General features: G+C 38.4%; 1 protein-coding gene across 27 annotated transcripts in view; it reads left to right on the top strand.

The window, feature by feature from the left end:
• The window catches only part of DST (dystonin), a 497,752-nt gene that overhangs the window by 299,021 nt on the left and 183,391 nt on the right, over positions 1-15,340 (top strand). For all 27 annotated transcript variants that reach the window (XM_033864484.2, XM_033864483.2, XM_033864472.2 and 24 more), the window contains 2 exons: positions 8,398-8,510; positions 8,606-8,712. In XM_033864484.2, the coding sequence (XP_033720375.1) occupies positions 8,398-8,510; positions 8,606-8,712 (220 nt within the window). The remainder of the gene's footprint in view (positions 1-8,397; positions 8,511-8,605; positions 8,713-15,340) is intronic.

Here is a 15,340-nt window from a genome sequence, read left to right as displayed (position 1 = left end):
AACTGTATTCAATATCCTATTATATTCTGTAATGGAAATGGAAATATATATATATATATAAAAGAATATATATGTATAACTGAGTTACTTTGCTGCACAGCAGAAATTAACACAACATTGCAAATCAACTATACCTCAATAAAAAAATAAAAATTAAAAGTTAAAAAATATGTTACCAAATGGTATCTTTTCCCGAAGTCATCATTTTATAGTGTCTTCCAGAGTTAGACCAGCATGAAACACCCCCCTCCGCCACTCCAGGCCTAAGTGTGTTCTTTGCCTCTAGATTTAAACAGTAAAAATCAACACTGGAAAAGAATGAAAAGGTTTGCTGTCTCCTGGTTGAGGGTATAAGGCATGTTTGTGATTGTCCTGTTTGTCTTGTTATATCTGATATTATTGAGGATTTTTTTTCCAGTACAAAATGTTAATAATTTTGAAAGGAAAGATTAGAGACTAGGGGAATTCTAAGATGGTTTAGTTCCCAACTTCCCTGATAAGATTCACCTGGAGGAAGGGGAGAACCTTGTTAAAATAGAGATGACCAGGCCTTCCGCAGTCTGGATCAAACCATTCCAAGTACAGGAAGCGTTCGTATATTCGATGAATACTTGTTTTGTTAACAAGCTGGAACTACATCTTAATGCTTACAGTTTATTTTTCTGAGTATGCCAGTGTGCGCACATACACTTTGTGGTGTTTCTTTCTGGGAATTACCATCATTATCATTTTCCCCAGTAGCAGAAGCATGAATTCATCTGTATTTTCTTTATCCTGATTTTTCAGCTTCATACTGGACACGACTGTTTGATGAGTTCTCAGTGTATAATGCCAGCAGAGTGCAGCATTTTGGCTCGGGCTTTGCATGGAGACAGAGCTGTGTTCAAATACTGACTGCTCCTTGTCAGATTCTGCCCTTGTCCAAGTTATGTAATGTCCTTAAGCTTTAGTTTTTCCGTCTGTAAATTCAGGACAATAACACACCCTGCTGCTCAGGGTTGTCAAGAAGATAAAGTGAAACAGTGCCTTTAAAGCCTGTAGTGCACTGCCTGCCACATAGTAGGTATCAATACATATGAATCCCTGTTGTTGTTTTGTGACTGTTATTATTTTATAAGACATCCCAGCTGGGAACATGGCCAAAAGCTGAAGCTGAGTGCACATGAGAACATGAGAAGGGAGGATTCAGAGCCCAGGAGCAGTAATTAGTGCTTTTGAAAATGTTATAATTGATCCCTTGCATGTTGTTTTCACCCCACGCCTATTTTCCAGATTGTTTTCAGTAGAGAAAAGCCCTTGGGAAACCTCAAAACCATGTGTATTTGTTTGGGTGATGGAGGAGCTGTGATATCGGATCCTATTCCCTATGGATTTTGATGAGGATTTCAAATCCTGATTGGAAGCCTTAGATAGTGGCTTTGTCTGTAGAAATTAGTGAAAAGAAAAGGATCAAACCTAAAATGGAGACTATCTCCAGAAATTTGAATTAGTGGTACTTTTCAGTCCCCAAAGCTCATCTGTTCCTTTATTATCCATTCATTCTTCAAGTATTCATGTGCTGGGCATTAGGCTGGATATTGAGGATAGAGATGTGGATAAAACATGGGTTCTGCCTTCAGGAAGCCTACAGTCCACTGTGAGAGATGGACAAATGCATAGTTGTAACAAACTGTGGTAACTACAGAAATAAAGGTAGCACAGAGCACTGGAAACAGAGAAGAGCATTTCCTGGAGGAGACGGTGGTGGAACCAAGTCTTGCAGGAGAATTTGAGTTGACCAGGTCGTGTCATCTCGTTGGGGTGAAGTGTGCAGTGGACATTTCCTGAGCAAAGGAGAGATAAGAAAAACCTGATGTTTTTGTTTTGTATTAATGGACTCTGCTTCTCTCCCTCATGTTTGTAAAAGGGAAATTTCTCAAACAGAGGTTGAGGGTTCAGATCCTGGGTAGCCAAGACTTAAGTCTATACTCACTCCATAAATGACTGCTGAGTGCCAACTGAGAGCCAATACAACCCAACAAACTCTATGAAATTTCTTTTTATATGTACCATATCTTTATCCATTCATCTATCATGGACATTTAGGTTGTTTCCATATCTTGGCTACTGTAAATAGTGCTGCTATGAACATAGGGGTGCATGTTTTTTTTCTTTTTCCTTTTTTTTTTTTTTTTTGCGGCACACGGGCCTCTCACTGTTGTGGCCTCTCCCGTTGCGGAGCACAGGCTCCGGACGCGCAGGCTCAGTAGCCATGGCTCATGGGCCCAGCCGCTCCACGACATGTGGGATCTTCCCAGACCAGGGCACCAACCCGTGTCCCCTGCATCGGCAGGCGGATTCTCAACCACTGCGCCACCAGGGAAGCCCTTCCTTTTTTTTAAAGTGAAGTGTAGTTGATTTACAATGTTGTGTTAATTTCTGCTCTATTGCCTCTGCTAATGGCAAGCTCCCACTCCTACACTCTCCCACCCCCCACCCCCTTGGCAACCGCCAGTCTGTTCTCTGTGTCTATGAGTCTGTTTCTGTTTTGTAGATAGGTAAATTTGTGTCCTATTTTAGATTCCACATGTAAGTGATATCATACGGTATTTGTCTATTTCTGACTTACTTCACTTAGTGTGATAATCTCTAGTTGCATCCATGTTGCTGCAAATGGCATTATTTCATTTTTTTATGGCTGAGTAATATTACATTGTGTGTGTGTGTGTGTGTGTGTGTGTGTGTATATATATATATATCACATCTTCTTTATGCATTCATCTGTCAATGGATATTTAAGTTGTAACAAACTCTATGAATTTAAATCTTTTTTTCCATACTTTGGAAACAAATCCTGATTTGGACTTTGACTATTGATATTTCTTATATATGTCCTTTCAGCAGTTGTCACATTTTTGGTTCAGGATTTGGTAATCTTGTGTCTGCACTACTGTATTCTTTTCTTAGCTAACTTTTATCAGTGCCCTCTCTGGTATGTTCCGATGGCAATTTCTAAGGACTTTCTTTCCAGGTATTTTGACTTTGCTTCATGCTCCTTGTAGTTGGGCTCATTGGTGTTGGACGTGATAAAATATAGAAGCCTAATCTTCAGCCATTTGTGACACTAAGTCAGATTTTCTCTCAGAATCATATCTAATACTTATGTGAGCTAATATGTTAGTAAAGTGTTTGAGGACTGCAAAGTTACTTGGGGTGTCTATACCAAAAAATCTCTTATAGAATTTTAATGTTCCATTAGTTTGGCTATCAGTGTGGGTGATGATATCTTTATATTTTATACACACACACACACACACACACACACACACACACACACACACACACACACATACACACATCTCTCTCTCTCTCCAAATGCCTCTATATACATAAATACCATACATATATATGTATATATGCTTGTGGGTGTATATATATCTTATTTTGTCCAGGGAGAATGCACTTTTAAAATGGGTGTTGTATGCAAGATAAGCATTACTTTTATCCAAAATTATTTTGCATTATGACAGTTACTGTTTCATTTGATACCTTTTTGTCCTGTATTTTTGGGAATAAATCAAAGACACTAAGCATGCGTAGAAGTGGTTTGCAATTTTTGGCCTTTCTTTCAACTTCATCTTATGGCCTTATCTTGGTTTTATATTTCTAATTTAAAATGTATGTGACCATCTCTTGTTTTTATTTCTTTGTAAGTTGTTTTTACTCATTTAATGGGAAAAAGATGGGATATAAATATGTTTTAAAAACTGCTATCCATGATGATCGAGTCATTGAGAAAAGATTACAGTATCATAGAATAATAATACAAGTAAGAGTCACAATGGCTTTTTTTCCATAAAAAGACTAGTATATATTATTTTAGTGGCAGAGGATTACATTATACGATTTTCAGTGGTCTTCAGTGAACAGGGAAATTACACTAGTTAACACTCAACTATCTAAACTAATACAGGAACTTCACTGCTCACAGCCTTTGCTTAGTCAAACCTCAGATGGGAATAAAATTTCCTGTGAAAGTGCCCCAAAAGGGAGATGTTACAGTGAAATGGAACCTTTAGAATGAAAATAAAAATCTTCTGTAGGTGGAAAATAGTTGAAGTTTTTAAGGGTTATATGATCCCAGTGAGGTGATGAAGGAGAAAGAAAGGTAGGTCACAGCACATGGGACTTCTGGAAGCTCCAGACAACTGAGGAAAAGCAGGATGGGAGACTGAAACGGGACCCCAGGGGAGGGTAGAATTATGACAACTTGGAGGCTGCTACTTTTTTGCAGTAGTTTTAAAAAAGCATTTTCCTTCATTAAGATTTGTCTACTGCAGTCTTTCAGTGGAGGAAAACCATTGCAGCTTTTGTGCCATTAAAGGGTTAAATATCATGAAAAAAGAGGTGACTTACCCCAGATTGATGCATTACACAGCTGCTTTTGTGCTGAAACAACTATGTCATTCTGAAGGAGGTTTTATGTTTTGTTCTCTCAGTGGAGAACTAAATTCTTCAATGACTTTATTCATTCTCGGGGATTACTCAGTGTTTACTTTCTTTGCTAATGGCAGGCTTTGCATGGTAACGTGCCCTTTCTTGTCGGGAGATTTGGCAAACTCAGAAACGTTGGTTTTTTATTTCTTTAAAATGTCAGAACTTTGTGGACGCAAAACAATTTTTTGAACTTCAGAGGTTTGTTTTTGTCTAGACTATCATCCACACCTGTTTAGTAATCTTGAAGTTGGAAGATTCTTCAAAATACTTCTGTGTGAATAAAAAATGTTATTTTTAGGTATGTCATTTACCTATGTTGTTGTCAGTAGATTCATAGTTCGTGTAATCAATGTGGGTTCCCTTTTCAGTGATCATATTGGTGGTAATGTGAAAAGAATTAAAGAATTTCCAAATAATTCCTGGGAAATAGGTAGGTAGGTAGTTACATTTCAAGGTTATGAACACTTCTCGACTTCCCTGGTGGTGTGGTGGTTAAGAATCTGCCTGCCAATGCAGGGGACACGGGTTCGATCCCTGGTTCTGAAAGATCCCACATGCCGCGGAGCAACTAAGCCCATGCGCCACAATTACTGAGCCTGTGCTCCAGAGCCCGCGAGCCGCAACTGCTGAGCCCATGCACCACAACTACTGAAGCCTGTGTGCCTAGAGCCCATGCTCTGCAACAAGAGAAATCACTGCAGTGAGAAGCCCACGCACCACAATGAAGAGTAGCCCCAGCTCGCCACAACTAGAGAAAGCCCACGTGCAGCAATGAAGACCCAACGCCACAAAAAAAAAAAAAAAAAAAAATCAAGGTTATGAACACTTCAGAGGGCTATAAAACTGTGAGTAGATTTCTTTGGAGGTCTGCTTTCTCATCAGATAAAAATAAGAGTACAGATTTCTGTTTCCCTCCCTAAGATAAATGATATATTTTCCTCATGTAAACAGTCTTCTCATAGTATTCAGAATAATTGTGTTTCATCCTCCCATACTACCTCTGAGCCCTCCCACTCTTTCTGCAGACCCTCAAAGGGTTATTTTGAGAAAAGCAGATTGCCCTTGGAGGTTGGAAAGAGAGCCTTTCCTTAGATGTTGAGAAACAGGTTCTTAGAGATTTTAGAGGTGGGTGCCACTCTTTTTGAAGACTTTACTGTTTTCACATTTGTTTCTGCATTTTTTTAATGCTTTGGTTTTGAGAGGAAAGTTTCTTGACTGGCTTCTAGCCTTGAGTTAAGTTTCCAGCTACTGTGTTTTGTCACTTTGTATTCAAGGAGTATTCAGGAAGTCTTTTCTTGTCTTATGTGTAGATAGAGCCAGCCTCAATTATCCCTGTGGTTTAGAGCATCATGGAAGTCTCACAAATTAGAAAGAGGTGAAATCTGGGGTGTGTATGTGTGTAATGTGTGCTCGTGAAGATATAAGCTAATGCTTATTTTAGTCTTTCATTTATGGTTCAATTTACTAACCAACCTACTTACCAATTTATTGGTAGATATTTATTAAGTGTCTACAATGTATACGCCACTCTTTATCTCAGCAGAAGGATAAAATACAGAGGTTCATTAAAACCACATGGTTCTTGCAGTCTTAGAGTTGACCAGTCAGGAGAAACAAGATGTGCCTGCACATTGAACAGTGAATTTAGAGTACAAAGAAGTATGTGATTATTCCAGGTGCCAAATTAACTGACACAGGCCCAAGACTATAAAGAGTTCAGGGAACAGAAGGGAAAGAAATGAGGGCTGGAAAGATGAGTGAAGGCACCACAGAGGAGGTGGGGCTTGATCTCTGCTCCCAGGATGAGAAGAAGTTGGATTAGATGGATGCTTTTGAGGTAGTGGGGTTTAAACAGATTGAATGCGACACATATTCATATATTGAGTAGGCCAAAAGGTTTGTTGCTTTTTTGCATTAAGATGCCTCTAATAGCGCTTAGTTGTCTTTAACTTCATTCGAAGCAATTTTGTTAGCTTGTATTGTGACAGCTATCATATCAGCGTGCATTTAAAAAAAAGAAACTTGTCAAAATTGGTGAATTTTTGTGTAGCCATTTTAATATTGAAGATGGAAGAAAAAAAGCAACATTTTTGGCATATTATGCTTTATTATTTCAAGAAAGGTAAAAACGCAACTGAAACGCAACAAAAGATTTGTGTAGTGTATGGAGAAGGTGCTGTGACTGATCGAATGTGTCAAAAGTGGTTTGTGAAGTTTCATGCTGGAGATTTCTCACTGGACAGTGCTCCACGGTCGGGTAGACCAGTTGAAGTTGATAGTGATCAAATCGAGACATTAATTGAGAACAATCAACCTTATACCACGCGGTAGATAGCCAACATACTCAAAATATCCAAATCAAGCATTGAAAATTATTTGCACCAGCTTGGTTATGTTAATAGCTTGGATGTTTGGGTTCCACATAAGTTAAGTGAAAAAAACTTTCTTGACTGTATTTCCGCATGCGATTCTGTACTTAAACAAAATGAAAATGTTCCGTTTTTAAAACAAATTGTGATGGGTGATGAAAAGTGGATACTGTACAATGATATGGAACGGAAGAGAAATGAACCACCACCAACCCTACCAAAGGCTGGTCTTCATGCAAAGAAGGTGATGTTGTGTATATGGTGGGATTGGAAGGGAGTCCTTTATTATGAGCTCCTTCCGGACAAACCAAACGATTAATTCCAACAAGTGCTGCTCCCAATTAGACCAACTGAAAGCAGCACTCGACAAAAAGTGTCCAGAATTGGTCAACAGAAAATGCATAATCTTCCATTAGGATAACACAGGACTGAATGTTTCTTTGGTGACCTGGCAAAAATTGTTACAGCTTGGCTGGGAAGTTCTGATTCATCCACCGTATTCCCCAGATATTGCATCTTCGGATTTCCATTTATTTCAGTCTTTACAAAATTCTCTTAAATGGAAAAAATGTCATTTCCCTGGAAGACTGTAAAAGGCACCTGGAACAGTTCTTTGCTCAAAAAGATAAAAAGTTTTGGGAAGATGGAATTATGAAGTTGCCTGAAAAATGTCAGAAGGTAGTGGAACAAAACGGTGAATACGTTGTTCAATAAAGTCCTTGCTGAAAATGAAAAAATGTGTCTTTTACTTTTACTTAAAACGTGAAGGAACTTTTTGGCCAACCCAATATATTCTGATCATGAGGAATTTGTAGACTTTGCTGAAAGTTTATACATTAAAATTGTTATATTTTCCTACATTTGCTTTTGGCACACAAAAGTTTCTGAGAGAAGCGAGTGTCGACTGAAAAATGTACAACCTAAAAGTTGAGAGTTGTGTTTTATTTGGTGGACAAAACTGAGGACTTAATCCCGGGACGCAGCATCTCAGATAGCTCTGAGGGACTGCTCTGAAGAGGCAAGTGGGGAGCCAGCAAGTGGGGAGCAACAAAGACCAGGGAGTTGGAATATCAAATGATTACTGTTAATTAAAGAAAAGCAGACATCTCAAGTTAAGGAATTTAGCGCTTTTCTATGGGAAGATGCAAGAGTCTGGGCTTACTGAAATCATTCCTTTGATATGCACCTCAGCAGTCTGGGGCCAGTATCCTGCTTTTCTCATTCTGAGTCTTCTCAGGGTGCATCATCAGGGGTGACTGCAATGTCTAATGGTTTGATGGCGGGCATCCTGTTTCCTTCCTGAGTTCCCTTAGGACTCAAGGTCGGGGTGGCTGTAATGTGATGGCTTCAAGGCTGCAACATCCTTCGTTTACTGATATGGCAGGGGGCGTTTTTAGTTCACAGACTGGTAAAGACTGGATGAAAAACTCTGTATTTCAACACAGGCTTCGTAATAATATTTGCAGGAGTTGTTATGTCAATAGGTACACATGTAATTTCATGTTGAATTGGCAAGTGAAAAACACCATTAATATGGTGCCTTTTTTCCTAGGCCGGACCTGATAGACATGAATACTGTTGCTGTTCAAAGCAACCTTGCAAATTTAGAGCACGCTTTCTATGTAGCAGAAAAAATCGGTGTTATAAGACTTCTGGATCCTGAAGGTGAGTGATTATTTTGACCAGATGTCCACGGGCTGGAAAGTCTGATACAAAGTGATTGATCAGCATTTTGAAATAATTCATGTTGCTGCTTTTAGATGTTGATGTCTCCTCACCTGATGAAAAATCAGTAATAACTTATGTATCATCTCTCTATGACGCATTTCCCAAAGTCCCTGAAGGTGGTGAAGGCATTGGTGCAAACGTGAGTATTGATTTTTCCATTCTGAAGCTGCTGACTCAGAACTGACTGAATTCTCTGACAGTGCTTTTTACAGTTTTTTAAATATGACTTTTTAAAATTGAAATATAGTCGATTTACAATGTTGTGTTAATTTCTGCTGTACAACAAAGTGATTCAGTTATACACACACACACACACACACACACACATTCTTTTCTTTAATGTTACTTTCCATTATGGTTTATCATAGGATATTGAATATAGTTCTGCTGACTTCAACCTCCCACTCCACGCCTTCCCAAACCCCCCTCCTTTGGCAACCACAAGTCTGCTCTCTATGTCTGTGATTCTGTTTCTGTTTCATAGATAAGTTCATTTGTGTCATATTTTAGATAGCACATATAAGTGATATCATATGGTATTTGTCTTTCTCTTTCTGACTTACTTCACTCAGTATGACAATCTCTAGGTCCATCCACATTGCTGCAAATGGCATTATTTCATTCTTTCTTACAGCTGAGTAATATTCCATTGTATGTATACGTGTCACATTTTCTTTATCCATTCATCTGTCAATGGACATTTAGATTGTTTCCATGTCTTGGCTATTGTAAATAGTGCTGCTATGAACATTGGGGTGCATGTATCTTTTTGAATTAGAGTTTTGTCTGGCTATACGCCCAGGCATGGGATTCCTGGTTTTTATATATATATATATATGTAGTTTCCTTTGCTGTGCAAAAGCTTTTAAGTTTCATTAGGTCCCATTTGTTTGTTTGGTTTTTTTTTGTTTGTTTTCATTTCCATTACTCTAGGAAATGCATCAAAAAAGGTCTTGCTGTGATTTATGTCAAAGAGCATTCTTCCTGTGTTTTCTTCTGAGAGTTTTATAGTGCTCAGTCTTACATTTAGGTCTTTAATCCACTTTAAGTTTATTTTTGTGTATGGTATTAGGGAGTGTTCTAATTTCAGTCTTTTACATGTAGTTGTCCAGTTTTCGCAGCACCACTTATTAAAGAGACTGCCTTTTCTCCATTGTATATCCTTGCCTCCTTTGTCATAGATTAGGTGACCATAGGTGTGTGGGTTTATCTCTGGGTTTTCTATCCTGTTCCATTGATGTATATTTCTATTTTTGAGCCAATACCATATTGTCTTGATTACTGTAGCTTTGTAGTATAGTCTGAAGTCAGGGAGCCTGATTCCGCCAGCTCCCTTTTTTTCCCTCAAGATTGCTTTGGCTATTCAGGGTCTTTTGTGTCTCCATACAAATTTTAAGATTTTTTTGTTCTAGTTCTGTAAAAAATGCCATTGGTAATTTGATAGGGATTGCACTGAATCTGTAGATTGCTTTGGGTAGTATGGTCATTTTCACAATATTGATTCTTCCAATCCAAGAACATGATATATCTCTTCAACTATTTGTGTCATCTTTGATTTCTTTCACCAGTGTCTTATAATTTTCTGAGTACAGGTCTTTTACCTCCTTAAGTAGGTTTATTCCTAGGTATTTTATTCTTTTTGTTGCAGTGGTGAATGGGATTGTTTCCTTAATTTCTCTTTCTGATCTTTCGTTGTCAGTGTATAGGAATGCAAGAGATTTCTGTGCATTAATTTTGTATCCTGCCACTTCACCAAATGCATTGATTAGCTCTAGTAGTTTTCTGGTGGCATCTTTAGGATTATCTATGTATAGTGTCATGTCATCTGCAAACAGTGACAGTTTTACTTCTTTTTTTCCAATTTGGATTCCTTTTATTTTTCTTCTCTGATTGTGTGGCTAGAACTTCCAAAACTATGTTGAATAATAGTGATGAGAGTGGACATCCTCGTCTTGTTCCTGATCTTAGAGGAAATGCTTTCAGTTTTTCACCATTGAGAATGATGTTTGCTGTGGGTTTGTCATATATGGCCTTTAATATGTTGAGGTAGGTTCCTTCTGTGCCCACTTTATGGAGAGTTTTTATCATAAATAGGTGTTGAATTTTGTCAAAAGCTTTGTCTGCATCTACTGAGATGATCATACGGTTTTTATTCTTCAATTTGTTAATATGCTGTATCACATTGATTGATTTGCATATATTGAAGAACCCTTGCATCCCCTGGATAAATCCCACTTGATCATGGTGTATGATCTTTTTAATGTGTTGTTGGATTCTGTTGGCTAGTATTTTGTTGAGGATTTTTGCATCTATATTCATCAGTGATATTGGTCTGTAATTTTCTTTTTTTGTAGTATTTTTGTCTGCTTTTGGTATCAGGGGGACAGTGGCCTCAAGGAATGAGTTTGGCAGTGTTCCTTCCTCTGCAATTTTTTGGAAGAGTTTGAGAAGGATGGGTGTTACCTCTTCTCTAAATGTTTGATAGAATTCACCTGTGAAGCCATCTGATCCTGGACTTTTTGTTTGTTGGAAGATTTTTAATCACAGATTCAATTTCATTACTTGTGATTGGTCTGTTCATATTTTCTGTTTCTTCTTGGTTCAGTCTTGGAAGTTTACACCTTTCTAAGAATTTGTCCATTTCTTCCAGGTTGTCCATTTTATTGGCACAGAGTTGCTTGTAGTAGTCTCTTATGATGCTTTGTACTTCTGCGGTGTCAGTTGTAACTTCTCCTTTTTCATTTCTAATTTTATTGATTTGAGTCCTCTCTGTCTTGAGTCTGCCTAAAGGTTTATCAGTTTTATCTTCTCAGAGAACCAGCTTTTCGTTTTATTGATCTTTGCTATTGTTTTTGTTTTGTTTCTATTTCATTTATTTCTGCTCTGATCTTTATGATTTCTTTCCTTCCACTATAGCTTTTGTTTGTTCTTCTTTCTCTAATTCCTTTAGGTGTAAGGTTAGATTGTTTATTTGAGATTTTTCTTGTTTCTTGAGGTAGGATTGTATTGCTATAAACTTCCCTCTTAGAACTGCTTTTGCTGCATCCTATAGGTTTTGGATCGTCATGTTTTCTTTGTCATTTGTCTCTAGGTATCTTTTGATTTCCTCTTTGATTTCTTCAGTGATCTCTTGGTTATTTAGTAACGTATTGTTTAGCCTCCATGTGTTTGTGTTTTTTATGTTATTTTCCCTGTAATTTATTTCTAATCTCATAGTGGTGTGGTTGGAAAAGATGCTTGCTATGATTTCAATTTTCTTAAATTTACCGAGGCTTGATTTGTGACCCAAGATATGATCTGTCCTGGAGAGTGTTCCGTGTGCGCTTAAGAAGAAGACGTAATCTGCTGTTTTTGGATGGAATGAATTATAAATATCAATTAAATCTATCTGGTGTATTGTGTCATTTAAAGCTTGTGTTTCCTTATTAATTTTCTGTCTGGATGATCTGTCCATTGGTGTAAGTGACGTGTTAAAGTCCCCCACTACTGTGTTACTGTTGATTTCCTCTTTTATAGCTGTTAGCATTTGCCTTATGTATTGAGATTCTTCTATGTTGGGGGTGCATATATATTTGTAATTGTTATATTTTCTTCTTGGATTGATCCCTTAATCATTATGTAGTGTTCTTCCTTATCTCTTTTAACATTCTTTGTTTAAAGTTTCTTTTATCTGATATGAGTATTACTACTCCAGCTGTCTTTTGATTTCCATTTGCATGGAATATCTTTTTCCATCCCCTCACTTTCAGTCTGTATGTGTCCCTAGGTCTGAAGTGGGTCTCTTGTAGACAGCATATATTTGGGTTTTGTTTTGGTATCCATTCAGCGAGCCTGTGTCTTTTGGTTGAAGCATTTAATCCATTTACATTTAAGGTAATTATCGATATGTATGTTCCTATTACCACTTTCTTAATTGTTTCGGGTTTGTTTTTGTAGGTCCTTTTCTACTCTTGTGTTTCCCACTTAGAGAAGTTCCTTTCACATTTGTTGTAGGGCTGGTTTGGTGGTGCTGAATTCTCTTAACTTTTGCTTGTCTGTAAAGCTTTTGATTTCTCCATTGAATCTGAATGAGATCCTTGTGAGTAGAGTAATCTTGGTTGTAGGTTCTTCCCTTTCATCACTTTAAATATATCATGCCACTCCCTTCTGGCTTGTAGAGTTTCTGCTGAGAAATCAGCTGTAACCTTATGGGAGTTCCCTTGTATGTTGTTATTTTTCCCTTGTTGCTTTTAGTAATTTTTCTTTGTCTTTAATTTTTGTCAGTTTGATTACTGCATATCTCGGCATGTTTCTCCTTGGGTTTAACCTGCCTGGGACTCTCTGTGCTTCCTGGACTTGGATGGCCATTTCATTTCCCATGTTAGGGACATTTTCAACTATAATCTCTTCAAATATTTTCTCTGGTCCTTTCTCTCTCTCTTCTCCTTCTGGGATCCCTATAATGCTAATGTTGGTGCGTTTCATGCTGTCCCAGAGGTCCCTTAGGCTGTCTTCATTTCTTTTCATTCTCTTTTCTTTATTCTGTTCCGTGGCAGTGAATCCCACCATTCTGTCTTCCAGGTCACTTATCCGTTCTTCTGCCTCAGTTATTTGCTATTGATTCCTTCTAGTGTATTTTTCATTTCAGTTATTGTATTGTTCATGTCTGTTTGTTTGTTTTTTAATTCTTCTAGGTGTTTGTTCTTTAATTCTTCTAGGTCTTTGTTAAACATTTCTTGCGTCTTCTCAATCTGTGCCTCCATTCTTTTTCTGAGGTCCTGGATCATCTTCACTATCATTATTCAGAATTCTTTTTCTGGAAGTTTGCCTATCTCCACTTCATTTAGTTGTTTTTCTGGGGTTTTGTCTTGTTCCTTCATCTGGTACATAGTCCTCTGCCTTTTCATTTTGTCTGTCTTTCTGTGAATGTGGTTTTCTTTCCACTGGCAGCAGGATTGTAGTTCTTCTTGCTTCTGCTGTCTGCCCTCTGGTAGATGAGGCTCGATTGCTGGATCTTATGGTAATTCTATTTTTAGTTTTCTGAGGAACCCCCATACTGTTCTCCATAGTGGCTGCACCAATTTACATTCCCACCAACAGTGTAGGAGGGTTCCCTTTTCTCCATACCCCCTCCAGCATTTGTTATTTGTAGACTTTTTAATGATGGCCATTCTGACCAGTGTGAAGTGGTACCTCGTTGTAGGTTTGATTTGCATTTCTGTAATAATTAGCGTGGTTGAACATATTTTCATGTGCCTGTTGGCCATTTGTATTTCTTCTTTGGAGAAATGTCTGTTTAGGTCTTCTTCCCTTTTTTCGATTGGATTATTTTTTTTGCTGTCAAGTTGTATGAGTTTACAGTTTTTAATTATCAAATATTTTTTAAAGGATTTGAGTTAATAGGTCTCTTAATTTAGAGATTTTCTTTTTAAACTTACTGCTGTTTTACAGCTGCCCTACTTGGTATCCTTCTCTGCAGAGAAGGTATGCAGAGAATATCTCACTTTTGAAATCACTTTCAAGTTTTTTAACTTACGTGGTCCCAGGAGGAAAGGTAGCTCTGAGTTGGTTTCTCATTTAAAGGTGAGGCCCGAAGGAGGGCGATTTGATTTTGCCAAATTAACGGAGCTTCTTCGTAGCAGGACACAGTCTCTGACGAGTAGCTTTGGGCTCTTTATTTAGTCCACTGCTTCCCAAAGTCTGTGCAGTTCATTTCAGCGGTGCGTTTTGTGCTGGTCCTGCTGACAAGTGCTGTGCATTTCTGGAGGACAGGACACCCTGTACATGACGTGCATTTGGGGGGACCCCCCTCACCCTGACTTCTCCTCTCCTCCTGCAGATTTCTCCTTTATTCTGTCTCACTTTGAAGGTTTGGGAGCTCCCCTTTTGGGTCTCTTATTTCGCCTCTGTGTGCTATTGCTTGAGGCTTGTTTCCATTCTCTCCTCATGTTCTTTCTCACAAAGGCTGGTCCCCAGGTGACTTGGTCCCATGCTCCCCCTCTGCTCCAGTGTCTGCCAGTGACTCAGGGTTGAGTGTTGCTCCAAAATGTTATTGTGGCCGTTCCTTGCTTGGTCTTCTCACTGCCTGTACCCAGTTCCTCACTCTTATCCCTTCACTAGAATGAGGATGAGAGCTTTCTTTTGGCTTACTTTCTCCATTGTTTTTCTCTTCCCATGAACTCTGCACATTGTCGCCACGTGAGCTAGAAAAACTTCCGTGGCTCCATGTGGCTTGCAAGGTTCAACCCAGTCTAGATGTTCTGACGTCCACAATTCTGCCTTTTATCAGTTCTGCTTACCCACATCATTCCCCACGTGAACTGTTTGTGGTGTCCGGGGCATTTCTGTTTCAGAGTCCTGACTCCCTTGACCCCCATCCCCCATCTTTTCTCTGCTCCTTCTGCCAGCCACCAACAATTACTGGTCATTGTACAACTGCTCAGGGATTCCCTCTCCCAGGAAACCTTCAGTGATCATTTTGAGGCACATTTATGCTCACCTGATTCTTACCTCAGCGCCTCACATGTACATACCCGTTTCCGTTATTTCAACACTTCTTAAATGCTGCTTTTCGTTTTGCGTAACTGTTTATATTATGACTCTCTGAGTCCTCATCTAGACAGAAACTCTTTGATAAAAGAGATCATGTCTTGAAGTATTATATTTTTATTACAATGCTTAGCACAATGCTTTGAACATCATAAGCAGTCATCAAATACTTAATTGAGTAAGGCAGTTTACAATTTTCCAGTCTCCTCCATTTTAAAAAAAGTTTGCCTAACAGTACT

Source organism: Tursiops truncatus, chromosome 10 (assembly GCF_011762595.2).
Source record: "Tursiops truncatus isolate mTurTru1 chromosome 10, mTurTru1.mat.Y, whole genome shotgun sequence".
NCBI lineage: Eukaryota > Metazoa > Chordata > Mammalia > Artiodactyla > Delphinidae > Tursiops > Tursiops truncatus.
Note: the sequence above shows the minus strand (reverse complement) of the source record. Positions and strands in the feature narration are given on the sequence as shown.